Source organism: Brienomyrus brachyistius, chromosome 3, assembly GCF_023856365.1.
Source record: "Brienomyrus brachyistius isolate T26 chromosome 3, BBRACH_0.4, whole genome shotgun sequence".
Taxonomy (NCBI): domain Eukaryota; kingdom Metazoa; phylum Chordata; class Actinopteri; order Osteoglossiformes; family Mormyridae; genus Brienomyrus; species Brienomyrus brachyistius.
The window spans coordinates 32,870,005-32,887,299 of record NC_064535.1 but is presented as its reverse complement, the minus strand read 5'-3'; the positions used below and the strand labels follow the sequence as shown (position 1 = coordinate 32,887,299).

The 17,295-nt window shown below is 40.9% G+C and overlaps 1 protein-coding gene across 2 annotated transcripts in view; it reads right to left on the bottom strand.

The window, feature by feature from the left end:
- chchd3a (coiled-coil-helix-coiled-coil-helix domain containing 3a) overlaps window positions 1-16,449 on the bottom strand; it is a 37,923-nt gene extending 21,474 nt beyond the window's left edge. The window contains exons 1-4 of one of the 2 annotated variants that reach the window (XM_049008957.1): window positions 16,220-16,449; window positions 9,911-10,094; window positions 3,129-3,210; window positions 757-904 (exon numbers count right to left, since the gene is read on the bottom strand). In XM_049008957.1, the coding sequence (XP_048864914.1) occupies window positions 757-904; window positions 3,129-3,210; window positions 9,911-10,094; window positions 16,220-16,300 (495 nt within the window). In that variant the 5' untranslated portion in view covers window positions 16,301-16,449. The remainder of the gene's footprint in view (window positions 1-756; window positions 905-3,128; window positions 3,211-9,910; window positions 10,095-16,219) is intronic. The other variant, XM_049008958.1, reaches the window with a different exon arrangement.
- Window positions 16,450-17,295: the final 846 nt, after the last annotated feature.

Genomic DNA, 17,295 nt, shown 5'->3' with positions numbered 1-17,295 from the left:
AAGAAAAATACAGCAGCATTGGTTGAGTATTACAGGTAAAGTGCAAGTACCACTGAGATTAAAAATGAATTATTTTGAAGTATATGGTGAGGTTGTGTACTACAGGGGTCCAGAGGGCAACCAGTTTGGTTGCACATGCAACCAAAAATCTGTCGAGCATGACAATTTTTTCCTTTGTTACAAGGGTGCAGCTAACATTTCGCAGGTCTATCTGATTTTTTTGGGGGCTCAGAGCCAATCAAAGGCAGAGACGCACTTTTGAGTCATTTGAGTTTTTGAAATTTTCAGCTTGTTAAGCACTTTAAACATCAGCACTTTTTTTTTATAATTAGACCATTTTTATTGTTTGTTCTGTGATTCAAAAAAGACAATTACCCACATTTTTATTCATGTTTACACTCATTTACATAACTGTCAATGTGTATGGTAATCCCTAGAAGTTATTAACCTAAAGTGTGTGGCGATGCACCTAAAGGAGCACCAGTGTAACCAATGAGTCTGGAGGCCTATACCAGAATGGCTTTTGGCTAGGCAAAGAACTTAACATGAATGTGCATTAATAACTCAAATGGCTTTTGATATGAAGCTGTTACACAGTCTGGCAGAACCAGCATGCATGCTTTGATACTCTTTACCAAATGGCAAAAGAGAAAAAAGTCCTTGTAATGGGTGGAATTAGTCTTCCATGATGTTACTGGCTCTGTGGTAAGTGTTTTTACATCTGTAGGATATTGCTTCCGGCATGGGGTCACTTACATTGAGCTCTGCTCGCAGACGTTCGTCCTCAGCTGTCAGCCTCTCCTTCGTGCGGGCCTGTTTAATGTTATTCTGCGCTGTGGCCTGTTCCACTTCCAGGATCTTCCCAGCCTCCTGCTGTAGCTGGACCTGAGCCTCCTCCTCCAGACTGTGGACAGAAGACAGAATTACTCTTTTAGGGAAAATGTTTCATCTGGTATTATAGATGAATTATGGAACATCTCCTTCTCAGTTTACTGCCATTTACTTCTAAATTTCCTTTGAGATTAATAAAGTATGTCTATCTTTCTGTATCTATCTATCTATCTATCTATCTATCTATCTATCCATCCATCCATCTATCCATCCATCTGTCGATCTGCTGTAAACCTCAGTTTCCTTTAATATGAAGATTCAAATAATCATATTAAGGTTAATGACAGATTAATACTTGTACCAAGGCAGAACTTGCGAAAGTAATAGAAATGCCATCACTGGTTGCCAGGCAACATCTTCCATAATCTTGATAAGCAGGGTTAGGTGAGTAGCACCAAGAGAAAAATATCATCAAACAGCAAAAAAGATGGTCTGCGAAGCGGTGATGGTGCCGATCTTACAGCAGAGGCCAGAGACTGGTACACTATCACACCGAACTGTGACAGTCAGCTTCACCTGGAGCATAGCAAGGCACAGCCTATAGCCATTAAGCAAAAACATGAAGTGCTAAAGATTTGCAACCCTTTTCTGTTGTCAAAGATTCAGGGTTTCGCCACTTAATTAAAACGCTCGACCCAAAACGCTCGACCCACGTCATGTTGTGCCCTGCCATACACATTTCAGTGAAGTTATAATTCCTGACCTCTATGACCAGTCCAATCCTCGCGTGTATTTAGTGTGTGCAAATCTTCCATTGCATGTGCATCTTGCAGTTCAGAGTGTGACAACCTTGCATTTCCCATCTGTGTATTTCGGTTCAGTGCCTGTTGGTCCTTCTATTTACCATTGCACGTGGGGCATGCTGGGATATGCAGGGCATGCTGGGATATGCGCCCCGCCAGTGCTACAGCAGTATAAAAAAAAACTCATCTGGTCGAGGATTTTGTACGCGAACAAATGTATTTTTTTCCACTAAATTTTTGGTTGTGAACCAAATTGTTCATAGACCACAGCGTTCATGACCCGCAGCACTACATAATCCTAAAAAGAAACAATCATTAAAATTGCAAATAAGCTTGCTAAGTTTTGTTTGATATGACAGAGCAAAAATGTTGTAGCTAAACTTATTGATGATCCCCATCCCATGAATCCTACCAGAAGGGACCCACCTCCCCCCCCCCACCAAAGCAAATTTTAACAATAAGATTTCAAAATACGTGAACTGCATTGCAAAATAATGTTGCTTTTGAAAATATATCGAGACAGTATAAGGTATGAAAGATTAGATACCACTTAAGCTTAATCTCAACCCAACCATCATAGATCTTTTGATATAACAATTGAATGTTCACAATATGTGATGTGCAATATTAATATTACCCAGCCCTAAAATACAATGAATCTAATCATCATAGGAATGTTATTTGTAGAAATATAGGACATTTTTTAGGACCCAGACCCAATCCATTCAATATGTATATATCCCTGGAAATTAAACAGATCAGGCTTTGGATCAGGTTGTGGTAGACAATACCAATCAATTAAAAAATATCTGAAATACCTAGTTTAAGCTGAGCCAGAGTGCAACAAGATGAGCTCGTGAAGCTAATTACGGATTCCTCCTCACAGAACTGAACTATCCTGCCCAGTTTACTGTCCATACAGAAGAAATCGTGGTGTGAATATGCCCCATCTATGTAGAAACAATTGACATTGATCATGGGAGCAAGAACATTAAGGAAAGAGAATCTGATGAGAGCAAACCGGGGCAGTGCTTAAATCTGGCCCCATCCAGGTTGACCTAAGTCCTGCATAGCTTCACCCAGCTGCCCCACAGCCACCAACCTCAGTCCACCATCACCTCAGGACATACCGCCCACAAGCCCTGGCCTGCACCAACCAGGCCTCCCGCTGCTCCACACAAGCCCTACCCCCAGCTTCACAAAGACCCTACCCCCAGCTTCACAAAGACCCTACCCCCAGCTTCACAAAGACCCTACCCCCAGATCCTCATAAGCCCTACTCCCAGCTTCACAAAGACCCTACCCCCAGCTTCACAAAGACCCTACCCCCAGCTTCACAAAGACCCTACCCCCAGCTTCACAAAGACCCTACCCCCAGCTTCACAAAGACCCTACCCCCAGCTCTTCACAAGCCCTACCCCAGCTTCACAAAGACCCTACTCCCCGCTCCACACGTCTCACACAGGCCCCACCCTGCCCCACTCTAGGCCTCACCGCTTGCGCAGTTCTCCTTCAGCCCTGCTTCTCCCCCTCTGCAGCTCCTCTCTGATCTTTCTGCGCAGTTCCTCTTCATCAGCTACATTTCAGACAGACAGACATCAAAATCAACATCATGGATAGTGACATGAGCATAATCCAAAATGTATGTGTTATTTTATACTATATAATATCTATATAGTCGGCCATCGTTTATCGAGGTTAGTCAGTTCCAGACTCTACCGCGATAAGTGAATTTCTGTAGGATTCTTTATTTATAAATTGAATATTTTCGTAGTTAGAGTGTAGAAAACCTGTTTATGACCTTCTAAATACAGTTTTTAATATTATTAGACATGAACCCTAACACCCTTTAGTCACCATTACTGTTATGATTGCTGGACACGGAAGCAGGAACGAGGAATCAGAATCGAAGGGTTTATTTGGAATCGCTCCAAATGCAGGACACAGAACCATGTAACATCAAAATGTCAATGACAAATCTTAGGTTACAGACTCTGACGTGGACTTAAATACACCAGAGGAATCAAACTGACAGGAAACAGCTGGACACAATCGGGGTAAACACGTGGTTAATAAGGGGGCGTGGCACACAAGAAGATCCTACAGGCAGGTCATGAAAATTACACTCCTATTATCCAACATATTAGACAAAATAAGAGAAAAGAAGACATATTAGGTGTTACAAATATCATACTGTACATTTAATTACGAAGAGCAAAGATGCTTCCAATGCGCAGCAATGTATCATTTTTACTGTCTTGATCAGCTTTTTAATAAATATGAAAAAAAAGTGCAATAGAGCGCAAAAGTCGAAGCGCGAAGTGACAAGGGACGACTATAAACATTATATGTAACCAACACAATTCAACCATTAAATGACACTAATACTTCAGTTCATTTTACATGTTTGGCAATTTACCACCATACAGGAGTTGGACAATGACACTGAAATACCTAGTTTAAGACAATAATTTATTAGTATGGTGTATGGCCTCCTATTGTTGCCAATACAGCATTGATTTGTCTTGAGAAGGACAGATACAAGTACTGCACTGTGGCCAGAGGGATTTTGAACCATTCCTCTTGTAGAACAGCTGCCAGGTAATACTGATGGAAGCAAACGTTTCCTGACTCCATCCCTCCAAAACCTGGCTCAATAATATCCATATCTGGTGACTGTGCAGGCCATGGGAGATGTTAAACTTCACTTTCATGATCATCACTCTGTCACCAGTCTTGCTGTGTGTAGTGGTGCCTTATAATCCTGATACATAGCAGCACCTTCAGGGTACTATGTTTGAATCAATGGGTGAACATTTTCCTCCAGAACAGTTCGGTAGACAATGGCAGTGAAGCGTGCATCTAGAACAAGTAATGGGCCTAGGGAATGCCATGATATTGCAGCCCAAACCATCACTGACGTGCCCCCAAGCCCGCGACAACCTTAAAACCGCCTGCTCCCGCGAGATTTGTGTTGGGTCCCACGGAACCCGTGGGATCCCAGTCTCAATGCAGTGCTCTACTGTGGAGCTCCTGATGAAAAGTTTTGGTGGAAACACGAGAGTCATGGTTTGCATTCAATTCTGCAGGGAGTTAGTCAGCTGTGCTTTCCTGATTTTTGGATACAATCTAGGTTAGTACCAGGACATCCCTTTCAGACAGATTCCTCTTGCATCCAGTTACTCCTGTTGGATGTGGTCCATCCTTCGTGGTAGTACGCAAACATTACCCTGTACACTGTGACTCTCGATATACTACGAAGACTTGCTGTCCTAGTCACAAATGCACCAAGGAGTGACACGCACACCAACAATTTATCCCCTTTGGAACTCTGATATGTTTCCCATTATGTTGTGTGGACTGAACATAAGAACATAATATTTTATGTACAACTGTGCTACTGCTCTGCTAATTTAACCTTCATACTCTGCTGTTAAAGATGGAATGTACAATCAGTGAAGACTGGCCATCAGGCTGCACCTGTACAGTATAGGCACAAGTCCTAAAGCACTATTGACGAGGTGTTTCAGTTTCATTGTCCAACCCCTGTAAATGCAATCACTAAAATTTTTGATATGTAAGGACTTCCTGATAATAGTAAGGTTGAGCTAAATTCCAACACACATAATTTTAAATAAGGGCATCTTATGTAAAAATCTCAATCTCAATGCACAAGATTAGTTCAGACAGCCCGGTGAAACCCGACATTAGCAATTTTTTTGGATCCTAGCCCAGGCTATGGATTCAGCTTCTCTCTTTGGTTTTATAATTATAAATTATATGCATAGCAATAAATTAAAAGCATTGTTTTCATGTGTTTATATTGCATTATTGCAAGTGAGTAGCCTGTTTTACTACAGGGCTATGGCCCAAGACACAAAAAACCAAGTTAAATAAGCTGGATCATGGAGAGAGGAACTTGTCCTAATTTTCATCAGTCTTAACTGTAATTTCTAAATTTAAAATGTTAGATTTTCAATATTTCAAATTTTTACGTTACATTAATTTTCACTTTTCATGACCTATTGACCTGTAATGTACATGCATTGATAGTCTGTTTATTGTTTAAGTTAAGTTCACTCTGGATCAGTTTGTAACCAGAAACTCCATCAATCTGTTTCATTGCCTCAACTTGCCAACTGACTTCCTGACCACTGATCCAGATACCTGGGCATCACAGGAATGATACAGTTGTGGTCAAAAGTTTACATACACTTGTAAAGAACATAATATCATGGCTCTCTTGAGTTTCCCGTTATATCCACAACTCTGATTTTTGTCTGATAGAGTGATTGGAACAGATACTTCTTTGTCACAAAAAACATTCATGAAGTTTGGTTCTTTCATGACTTTATTATGGGTTAACAGAAAAAAGTGATCATATCTGCTGGGTCAAAAATATACATACAACAATGCTAATATTTGGTTACATGCCATTTTCACTTCAATTAGGCGCTTTTGGTAACCATCCACAAGCTTCTGGCAAGCTTCTGGTTGAATCTCGTCTTGACAGAATTGGTGCAGTTCAGTTAAATTTGATGGCTTTCTGACATGGACTTGTTTCTTCAGCATTGTCCACATGTTTTCAATGGGGTTTAAGTCAGGACTTTGGGAAGGCCATTCTAAAACCATAATTCTAGCCTGATTTAGCCATTCCTTTACCACTTTTGATGTGTGTTTGGGGTCATTGTCCTGTTGGAACACCCAATTGCGCCCAAGACCCAACCTTCGGGCTGATGATTTTAGGTTATGTTGAAGAATTTGAAGGTAATCTTCCTTCTTCATTATCCCATTTACTCTCTGTAAAGCACCAGTTCCATTGGCAGCAAAACAGCCCCACAGCATAATACTACCACCACCGTGCTTGATGGTAGGCATGCTGTTCTTGGGGTTAAAGGCCTCACCTTTTCTCCTCCAAACATATTGCTGGGCATTGTGGCCAAAAAGCTTGATTTTTGTTTCGTCTGACCACAGAACTTTCCTCCAGAAGGTCTTATCTTTGTCCATGTGATCAGCAGCAAACTTCAGTCGAGCCTTAAGGTGCCGCTTTTGGAGCAAGGGCTTCCTTCTTGCACGGTAGCCTCAGTACATGGAGATGCAAAACACGCTTGACTGTGGACAATGACACCTGTGTTCCAGCAGCTTCTAATTCTTGGCAGAGATGCTTTTTGGTGGTTCTCGGTTGACTCTTTACCCTCCTGACCAATTTTCTCTCAGCAGCAGGTGATAGCTTGCGTTTTCTTCCTGAACGTGGTAGTGATGAAATAGTGCCATGCACTTTATACTTACAAACAATTGTTTGCACTGTTGCTCTTGGGACCTGCAGCTGCTTTGAAATGGCTCCAAGTGACTTTCCTGACTTGTTCAAGTCAATAATTCGCTTTTTCAGATCCATACTGAGCTCCTTTGACTTTCCCATTGTAGCGTTTGTGGGCGTTTGTATCCAATGAGCCCTATTTAAATGGCCTCAGAGAAGTCACCAGCTGTAGTCACTCATAATCACTCACAAGAAGTTAAGAGGCCATGCTATGAAGCTCATTTCACTGACACAACTTTCTAAGTCACCAAAATTGCGAATTTATGTTGCTGTATGTATATTTTTGACCCAGCAGATATGATCACTTTTTTCTGTTAACCCATAATAAAGTCATGAAAGAACCAAACTTCATGAATGTTTTTTGTGACGAAAAAGTATCTGTTCCAATCACTCTATCAGACAAAAATCAGAGTTGTGGATATAACGGGAAACTCAAGAGAGCCATGATATTATGTTCTTTACAAGTGTATGTAAACTTTTGACCACAACTGTACATTGGTGCAAAACGTCGCCTATTGACACTCAAAGTTGTCAGTAATACTGCAGAGAGGGGAGTGGCACTGATCCAGGAATACAAGAAGGCACTCACTAAGGATGAAGATGACCTGCAGTTTCTCTTGCAGGTTGTTTCTGATCATCGTCAGCTACATCCTACTACAAGAAAGACTGAACTTTAGCGACTGTGACACCACAGAACTGTGTATTAAAACAGAGTTTGTAGGTTGACTATAGGGATCACATTTAACTATAAGTGTTAATATAGTACACTGTACAATTTATTGTTATTAGGTACTAGGTATTTAGGTACAAATTAGGTACTTTATGTTCAAACATGAACTACTGGGGAAGCACTTACAGCAATAGCTCGCTCTTTAGTTGACCACAAGCACTGACTAACTTGGAAGTTATATGGACATGCAGAAAAAGAGATGTAGCATAGCAAAAATTGCTTGCGTCTTCATATTTCGGCATCTGAAAATTCAATCACTAACTAATATACTATTGTCCAATATGAAACTTATCAGGGCTTATGAGTGGGATAATGTTACATTATTTTTTTATTCTGTGGAAAATTAAAAATTGATCTGTAGGCCAAATTTAATAAGAATCATGTTGCGGGTCAAAAAATATAAATAAAAGTCTGTGTCCCATTTTGGTCACAATCGATCACTCCCAATCACTGCATGGCAGTGTACATTCACATGGCAGTGTACATTCACATGGCAGTGTACATTCATACGTGTTGCGCAGTATGACACCAACACACAAAAGTGACAAGAAGCTACAAAAGCTCCAGGTTGAGACAGCCCAGAGACTTGTAAACCAGGACCAGGTTCCAGAACTTCAGTGTGAAAGTACCTAATTATAGGCATTGCTAACCCTATATATACAGTATCACTAACACTAATCACCGAATCAGAACTCTTCTCTGGTAGCCCCCAATACTCTCATTACACAGTGCTTCACCTTTCTCACATGCATTTTTGAACAACTATAAGGCAGAGGTGCACAATAATTGGAGGTGGATATAACTTTTATGACTTTAACTGAACGTACGGATGATATCCTTGTTCTTATAGCACTGTCACCACACACCACCCCTTTCTGTGTGCAGAGTCTGAATGTTCACCTTGTGTGTGTGTGTATCTGGCTTTTCAGTAGATTCTCTGATTTCTTTCCACTTACAACTTAAATGAACTGAAGTGCCTAAACTGACCGTGTGACCGAGCGCATACCCTGCAATGATTGTTTGGTTCCTGCTTTGTTTTAATTGCAATGTTTACAATATGTTATATTACATTGTATTATATATAAAAGATCACTTGATGAATCTTCATATTAGTCGGTAAATTCACACATCCTGTTCCCTGTGTATTAGTGGCTCCCTTCATGGCTTCCCTCTCAAGTTTGCAGGACACAGAGGAGGAGGGACCTCATCATCAGTGATTTGGCATCAAACTAATGAAACTTTTATGTGTGACTGGTTGCTGTGCTACTCCACCTGCCTTTTTAAATTGCCCCTTGGGGATAAATAAAGTGATTTGAATTGAATATACAGTCCTTAGCATTTGTATTGACTGATCAGCTTTATTTATTTATTTATTTAAACTCTGATAAATACATACTTGTGTGCTGTTTTCCACCACACCACATACCTAACTAATCACGACAAGCGACACACTATGACCAGCTCACAGGGCAGCACAGAGACGAAAACGAGCAAGTAATGATGAGTCCATCACGAGCCCTGCTCTGGCCGACAGAGGACTTTACCAGTCACAGGTATAGCGGTCCTAATTGAGGCAGCACACCCCTTCACTCCTCCCTCTACAGGAGTGATTTCAACTAATAATGATTAGGTATTAGTTGAATGACTTATTTTATATTTCCATGTCCAAATGAGTTTAATTACACCACTTTGCACCCTCCCCATTTCTTATGTACAAGATATTTTGGAAATGAAATAGGGGGGAAAAAAACATAATACAGGACCCCCTACATGACTGACTTTGTTCTCAAGGAATTAAAAGTTAATTGCTTCACACAAAAATGTGTATGCAGATGCTCCTCTACTTACAAATGAGATACATTCCGAACAGCTGTTCGTAACTTGAAATGTTCGTAAGTTTTTATTCAACATCATTTTAAGAGCATACGCAAGTACAAAGAACTAGGATGCTGGGAGTACGCACGCTACGCTGCTGCATGGCAGGAGTAGCGGCCAGAAGTCGTACCAGGTGGAATTGGCGCGCAGAAAAATAAAAATTATGTTGCGGACAGGAAATGGGAGCCCAATGAACACAATTTGGACTTACAGTCCTCTTCATTCATATGTCTGAAAGTTCGTAAGTAGAGGAGCGTCTGTGTTCTTATATGCAATAAACATAAGACAATAAATAAACTGAGTACGCAGAAAAGGCGGGGTTTATGCATTTGCTTTAAGTGTAGAAGACCAGACCTGAATCAACTGTCGGGGGAGCCTGATGTGTTGGCAGCGGGGGACTGGTACGTTCAAAAACGGGTTGCGACGGCAACAGCGGAGTCAAAAGCTGATTGGTCTGTGGAGATGGGGAGGCCTGGGATGGTTGTTGTGGAAACTTTGAAGAGGAGTCTCTCATGCGGTTGATAACATTCTCTGAAAGCTGTCAAAGAAATGAGACAGGCAGGTTCATAAAAAGAAGGAAATACATGTGACCGGAGCAATGGTCCTCATTTTAGTGACCTGCCTTTACACACACATGAACTTTAATGACATCCCACTCTTACTGCATAGGCTAATAATATTTAAATTGGAGGAAGGGGCTATCCCCAAACTGTTCCCACAAAGTTGAGAGCATGAAATTGTTCAAAATGACTTTGAATGCTGCACCATAAAGAGCTCCTTTCACTGGAACTATGGGGTCAAGCCCAACCCCTGAAAAAACAACCTCACACCATAAACCCCCATCCACCAAACTTTACACCTGGCACAATACAGTAATGCAAGTACTGTTCTCCTGGCAACCGCCAAACTCATCCATTGGATTGCCAGACAGAGAAGTGTGATTCGTGACTCCAGAGAACACGCTCTAGATAGAGTCTACTCTAGAGTCTAGTGGCGGTATGCTTTACACCACTGCACATCACCAAGTGGTGCTTTGGAGGCAGTTGCTCAGCCATGGTAACCCATTCCATGAAATTCTCTACACACTGCTCTTGAGCTAATATGAAGGCCAGACAACGTTTGGAGGTCTGGAACTATTGACTCTGCAGACAGTTGACAACTTCTGCACACTGTGCGCCTCAGCATGCATTGTCCACCCTCTGTGATTTTACGTGGCCTACCACTTCATGGCTGAGTTGCTGTTGTTCCTAATTGCTTCTACTTTGTTATCCATCCATCCATCCATTTTCCAAACCACTTATCCTACTGGGTTGCGGGGGGTCCAGAGCCTATCCAGGAAGCAATGGGCACGAGGCAGGGAACAACCCAGGATGGGGGGCCAGCCCATCGCAGGGCACACTCACACACCATTCACTCACACATGTACACCTACAGGCAATTTAACAACTCCAATTAGCCTCAGCATGTTTTTGGACTGTGGGGGGAACTGGAGTACCCGGAGAAAACCCTACGATGACATGGGGAGAACATGCAAACTCCACACACATATGACCCTGGCGGAGACTCGAACCCAGGTCCCAGAGGTGTGAGGCAAGAGCGCTAACCACTGCACCACCATGCCGCCCCTCTACTTTGCTATAATACTACTAACTAATACTATATGGAATACTACTAATACTACATGGAATATTTAGTAGCGAGGAAATTTCACGAATGGATTTATTGCACAGATGGTATCCTATTACAGTACCATGCTTCAATTCACTGAGCTCCTGAGAGCAACCTATTCTTTCTCAAATGTTTGTAGAAGCAGTCTGCATGCCTGGGTGCTTGATTTTATACACCTGTAGCTATGGAAGTGATTGGAACACCTGAATTCAATTATTTGGAGGGGTGTCCTAATACTTTTGGCAAAATAGTGTATTATATTTAGTGCTGCATAAACCAATTAATCACCGGTTCAACACAGCAAGTTTCTTTAAAGTGCCAGCAAAATAAAAATAATCACTGTCTGTGGCACAGAGTACACAAATGTCTTAAAAGAAAAATTTGCCATTTTCAATTACACAAAAGCTTTATATTTTGAGGAGTCACAAATAGTAGTTAACAAAAGAAAAATTAACACTTGATTAAAACAGTTGCACTCTATCCTGGGATATTCCCAGTCTTGTTTCCTTAACTCTGGACACGCAATGAATAGGACAAGTAGGTATAGAAAATGGATAAATGGAAGGAACCAGTTGTGTCACTAGAGATTTATGAATAGCCTTTACTACGGCAACATAATAGTAATGAACATGAACAAACCATTTAAACTAATTAGTGCACATTTATTTTGGAAGGCCAAAGAACATTTTAAAGCCACTCCCCCCCAAAACCAGGTCTAGCGAAGTCCCTTTTGAAAACCAAGCTTAAAATATTAATTCCATGCCTGACTTTTCCAGGCAGCAAAGGGTTACTAGAAGACTATTCCATACTGCAAATACACGCTGTGTAAAGTACTTCCTCAGATTCATTTAAAATTGTTCTCCAGCTAATTTCCACTTATGGTCGCGAGTTCTAGTAATTAAACTAATACTGAAATATCCATTTGGCTGAACAGCATCCAGACCTGTTAGAATCTTATATTCCTGGATCATGTCCCCCCTTAGTCTCCTTTGCTTGAGGCTTAACAGATTCAGCTCAGCTAACCTCTCCTCATAAGACATTCCTCTAAGACCAGGAATCATTCTCGTAGCCCTACGTTGCACCATTTCTAAGGCAGCAATGTCCTTCTTAAGGACCAAACCTGCACACAATATTCTAGCTGGGGTCTTACCAAGGAATTACATAATCGTAGCATCACCTCCCTTGAAACTCCACACGTAGAGATGTAACCTAACATCTTACTGGCCTTTCTTACTGCTTCCCCACACTGACGAGAGTGGGACATGGAAGCATCAACATACAGTGGTGTGAAAAACTATTTGCCCCTTCCTGATTTCTTATTCTTTTGCATGTTTGTCACACAAAAAGTTAAACGTGTTTGATCAGAAACAATTAGTCAAATATAACACAAGTAAACACAAAATGCAGTTTATAAATGATGGTTTTTATTATTTAGGGATAAAAAAAAATCCAAAATAGTTTTTCACACCACTGTACACACTGATGTCTTTCTCATTATCAGCATAATTTCAGTGGAACCCATAAAATATCTGTACTTTATCTTTCTGCTCGCTGCATGGATTACTTTTCATTTATTTATGCGAAATTTCATCTGCCAGATATCAGCCCAGCCGCTAATTAAATCAAGATCCCGTTGTAGCGTCTGTGCTGCTAGATCAGTATCTGCTACACCACCCACCTTGGTGTCGTCTGCAAATTTAACCAGTTTACTGTATGTATTGGTGTCAATATCATTAATGTAAATTAGGAACAATAGTGGTCCTAAAATTGAACCCTGTTTTTAACCAGGGTTTTAACCAGTTTTCGATCCAAGCTGCTACAGTTCCTAAAATCCCTGCAGCTTTGAATTTAACCAAGAGTCATTAGTGGGGGACAACATCAAAGGCATTATGGAAATCTAAGAATCGTAGGCCTTTTTCTGATCAATTTCTCATGTACCTTCCTCAAAGAACTCAAGTAAATTCGTTAAACAGGATCTACCTCTCCTAAATCCATGTTGGCTCAGAATGTTATTTGAATCCAGGCAATCTACCATTTTAACTTGGATTATACATCCCTTTAATTTTCCAGCTATGCAAGCTAAACTGATTGGCCTAAAGTTTGCTGGATTACTTCCATCCCCTTTTTTGAATATGGGCGTTATATTAGCATGCTTCCAATCTGGAGTAGTAAAGTTAAAGGGTGGCTAATAATATCCCTCATCTCTTTTAAAACTATAGGTAAGATGCCATCAGGGCCCTGCGATTTATTCATTTTGAGCTTAGCTAGGCCTTCTACCACATCAGCCTGAGTTATACATATATTAGTCATAGACGACACTTAAGTACTAAATGGTAAGTTACTTGTGTTCTCCACTGTGAACACCCGGGTAAAATAATCATTAAATTATTTACTATATCAATTTCATTTTCAATTATATGGCCCTTACTATCCGGCAAATTAGTGGTTTCAGCTTTTAGAGTTCTTTTGGAGTTAAAATATTGGAGTTTAATGTTATTTTTTAACTTAACCTGTAGACTTAGGTACTCCTGCTTTGTTTTGAAATCATTAGTTATTTTCCATTTGTGGAACAGAGCCCCTTTCCTCCTGACTTTATTCTTAATTTCCGTAGTAACCCACCTAGATTGCAGTTTCCTAGATTTAGTTTTGCTGGAAAAAGTGCAACAATGTGCTTGTAAACAATTCCCAAGCCTCTGCAACAGTTTTGCTATTTAACTCCATCCAGTTTACATTTTCTAATTTCAGTCTCATTCCATTAAAGTTAGCTTTCCTAACATTGTAAACGTTTGTTTTGGACTTTGCTCTTTGGACACTAAAATTAACCTCAAATTTAACCATGTTATGATCACTACAGTTCAGTGGTTCTAAAACTTCTAATTTTCCAATCCTATCCTGGTTATTAGAGAAAACAAGATCAAGAAGGGCTTCTCCCCTGGTAGGAGTATTACAAACTGAGTAAAAAAACAATCCTGTACTAATTCCACCATCTCAAGTTCATTTACAGAAGAGCCAGAGACTGTGTTTCACTGAATCCCAGGTAAATTAAAATCACCCATAACCACCACATCATGTTTATTACTCATAATTCTGATATCGTCATATAACATTCTGCTTTCCTCTGCAGCTACATTAGGTTCTCTATAACAAACACCGACAATTACGCCATTTGAGTTTTTAGCATCTAGTTTTAGTCATACAGCTTCTGTACTTTTGTATTTTTATCAGTGAGCTCCCTTGCCTGCAGGTTCTCTAATATGTATACTGTAACACCACCTCCCTTCTTGCCTACCCGGTCTCTACCAAACAACATATAACCAACCATATTATATTCCTCTCCATCACTGTCACTCATCCATGTTTCTGTTATTCATATAATGTTGCAAGTGTCGGACGAAATTAAAGCCTCTAAATCATAAATTTTGTTTCTAATAATCCTACTGCTTAAGTACAGACCACAAAAGGGTAGGCCTCTTACAGTGCCCACTTTTAATATTAATTGAGGCTTTCTGTCCCACCCCCACCTATATTCTTAATTAACCTCCTTGCCCCCCCTCCCCTCCAGTTCCAAGTTTAAACATTCCTCAACTACTCTACACATACACCTCTCCAATACACTGGTTCCCTTCTGGTTCAGATGCAACCCATCTAGCTTAAACAGGTCCCACCTGTTCTAGGTCTTCCAGTGCCCCATAAATGTAAACCCCTATTTCCCACACCACCATTTTAGTCACACGTTTAATCTCCTTATCTCAGCTAAATTAGCCTGGCTTGCACGTGGCATGGGAAATATTCCAGAAATTACCACTGTGGATGTTCTGCTTCTAAGCTTATCCGCGACTTCTATAAATTTATGCTGCAGAACAGGCCACCTGCCCTTGCCTATGTCGTTGGTGCCAATATTCACCATGACCACTGGATCCACCCCAGCTGCGGTCAAAAGCCTGTCCACACGATTCAGAAGGTCCCATACCTGGGCACCAGGCAGGCAAAACACCGTACGGGACCCTCTATCACGGGGACATACATAACTATCTACACCTCTAATAACTGAATCCCCTACTACCACAATCTCCCTCCTCCTGGGGGTAGGCAGCTCCTTGGTGCCCAAGGGCCCACCTGCCTCCCCAGTCTCTTCCAGCTCTAAAGCTGGAAGCACCTGAAAGTGGTTAGACACCATAACTTTAGCTGATGCCGCCACTGAACTGTGTACGCCCTTTTCCACGTCTATAACCTACGTTCACCCAGCTCTCTCAACCCCTTTGTCCACATGTATTCTCTTGTCCATCGCACCCTGTCCTTCCCTTATTCCGCATACCCTTTCACTCTGTTACACCCCAACCCTAGACTGGGGCTCGTAACAACAGCTGCTGGTTGTGTTAAATAAATTTGCGCATGTGTGTGCCTAGAGTTGCCCAGCAGAGGGAGGTGCCCGTATATTGGAGGTCCAGATAAGGGAGGCTTGACCGTATATTCAAATGATCTTAAAGTAGGCTCATTAAGTTTGGTCCCACAGCACTCTATGAAAACTATAGTTACTCAGTCTAAAACTTTACATGACTTTTTAAAAAGACTAACCAAGAACACTTTAGGGCAGGGGTGGGCAATCTGATTCGCAAAGGGCAAGTGTGCATGCAGATTTTTTGTATAACCTTTAAGTCAGCTATTCAAACCGTGGTGTGAAGACTCCTCAGCCAATCAGTCCTATAGTTTGTAATCTATTTAGGGAGTTGGAGCGAAAACCCTTTTTTGGCCGTTTTTGCCCACCCTTGCCCTAGGGAGTATATAAATAAACGTATGCTGGTATTATTGGTTAATAATAAATACATCAAAATCACCAGAAAGTGCAGATCTATTAATAACAATTTATACTGGATGACTCTATAGTTTTCACAAAGTGAGAGTGAATAACTGCGGCCAAGATGCGGAAGACACGGGTCCTGCATGCGAAGAGGGCATAACACCGGACTAAGTATGATCGCACTGGTCCACACTTACCCGGACGCCCTTCACCACAGTCACGTTCTCATTCTCGTCCGCCTCTAAGGACACCCTGCGAGTACTGCCGTTGCTCCCCATTGCTGCCTTCGCTAAATCCTATTCTCGTCACGATCATCAAAGCCGAGAAGAAAATGACAGACAAATATGTTACTTTTGGGTCGTACCGTAGCGGACACCGACAGAGTTCACCCTACCCACCGTGTGGAACACCCTATAATGACCACGCTCATTGGAGGAGCGGCGAAACGCTCTTCAATAAAATTACTCTCAATTGGCAATTTTTTTCTGCAACTACACGTGACCGGCGTGAGAGACTGTTACTTCCTATTGTTGTCCGGAGTGTTCAAAGCTTTGCTGGATCTTCTTTCTGTTCTTTTCATAATAGTTTGCCTGGACGCGCTGCATGTTAGAAGGATTTTCTCTGTAAATCCTATTTTATTTTTTTATTGCCAGTGACTATGCAAGCCTTGTTTCAGTAGTATAAATGTTTCTTATTTGGCTGAAACTTTTTTAAGGACTGAGTTTAGCTCAGTTTCTGTCCTTTTTGGAGGAGAGGAGATATTCTAAACTAAGTATACATATTACTCTTAGGTTAGGTATAATATCACAACTTAACCTTATTTAAACAAGTTACGATTTAGAGTATCGTGGGAAGTGGATTTCATGGGACATTCTAAAACGCTTAATGTAAAAAATCTTAATTTTACTTAATGTACCAAAACAGCCACCAAAAATCACCAAATTTCTCACACATATATATGGCTATAAAGAATTTCACCTGACAAAAAATCAAAACCGAAATGCTAGGAATATGGACTTTATTTTACGTTAAGCGTTTTGCCCTCCATTGACGCCCATTATAAGGAAAAGGCTTAATGTAACTTAATGTACCAAAACAGCCACCAAAAATCACCAAATTTCTCACATACATATCTGGTCATAAACACTTTCATCTGACAAAAAATCAAAACCGAAATACAAGGAATATGGACTTTATTTTACGTTAAGCGTTTCCCCTCCATTGACGCCCATTATAAGGAAAAAGAAAGCTTTAAAAAAAGGACAATTAATAA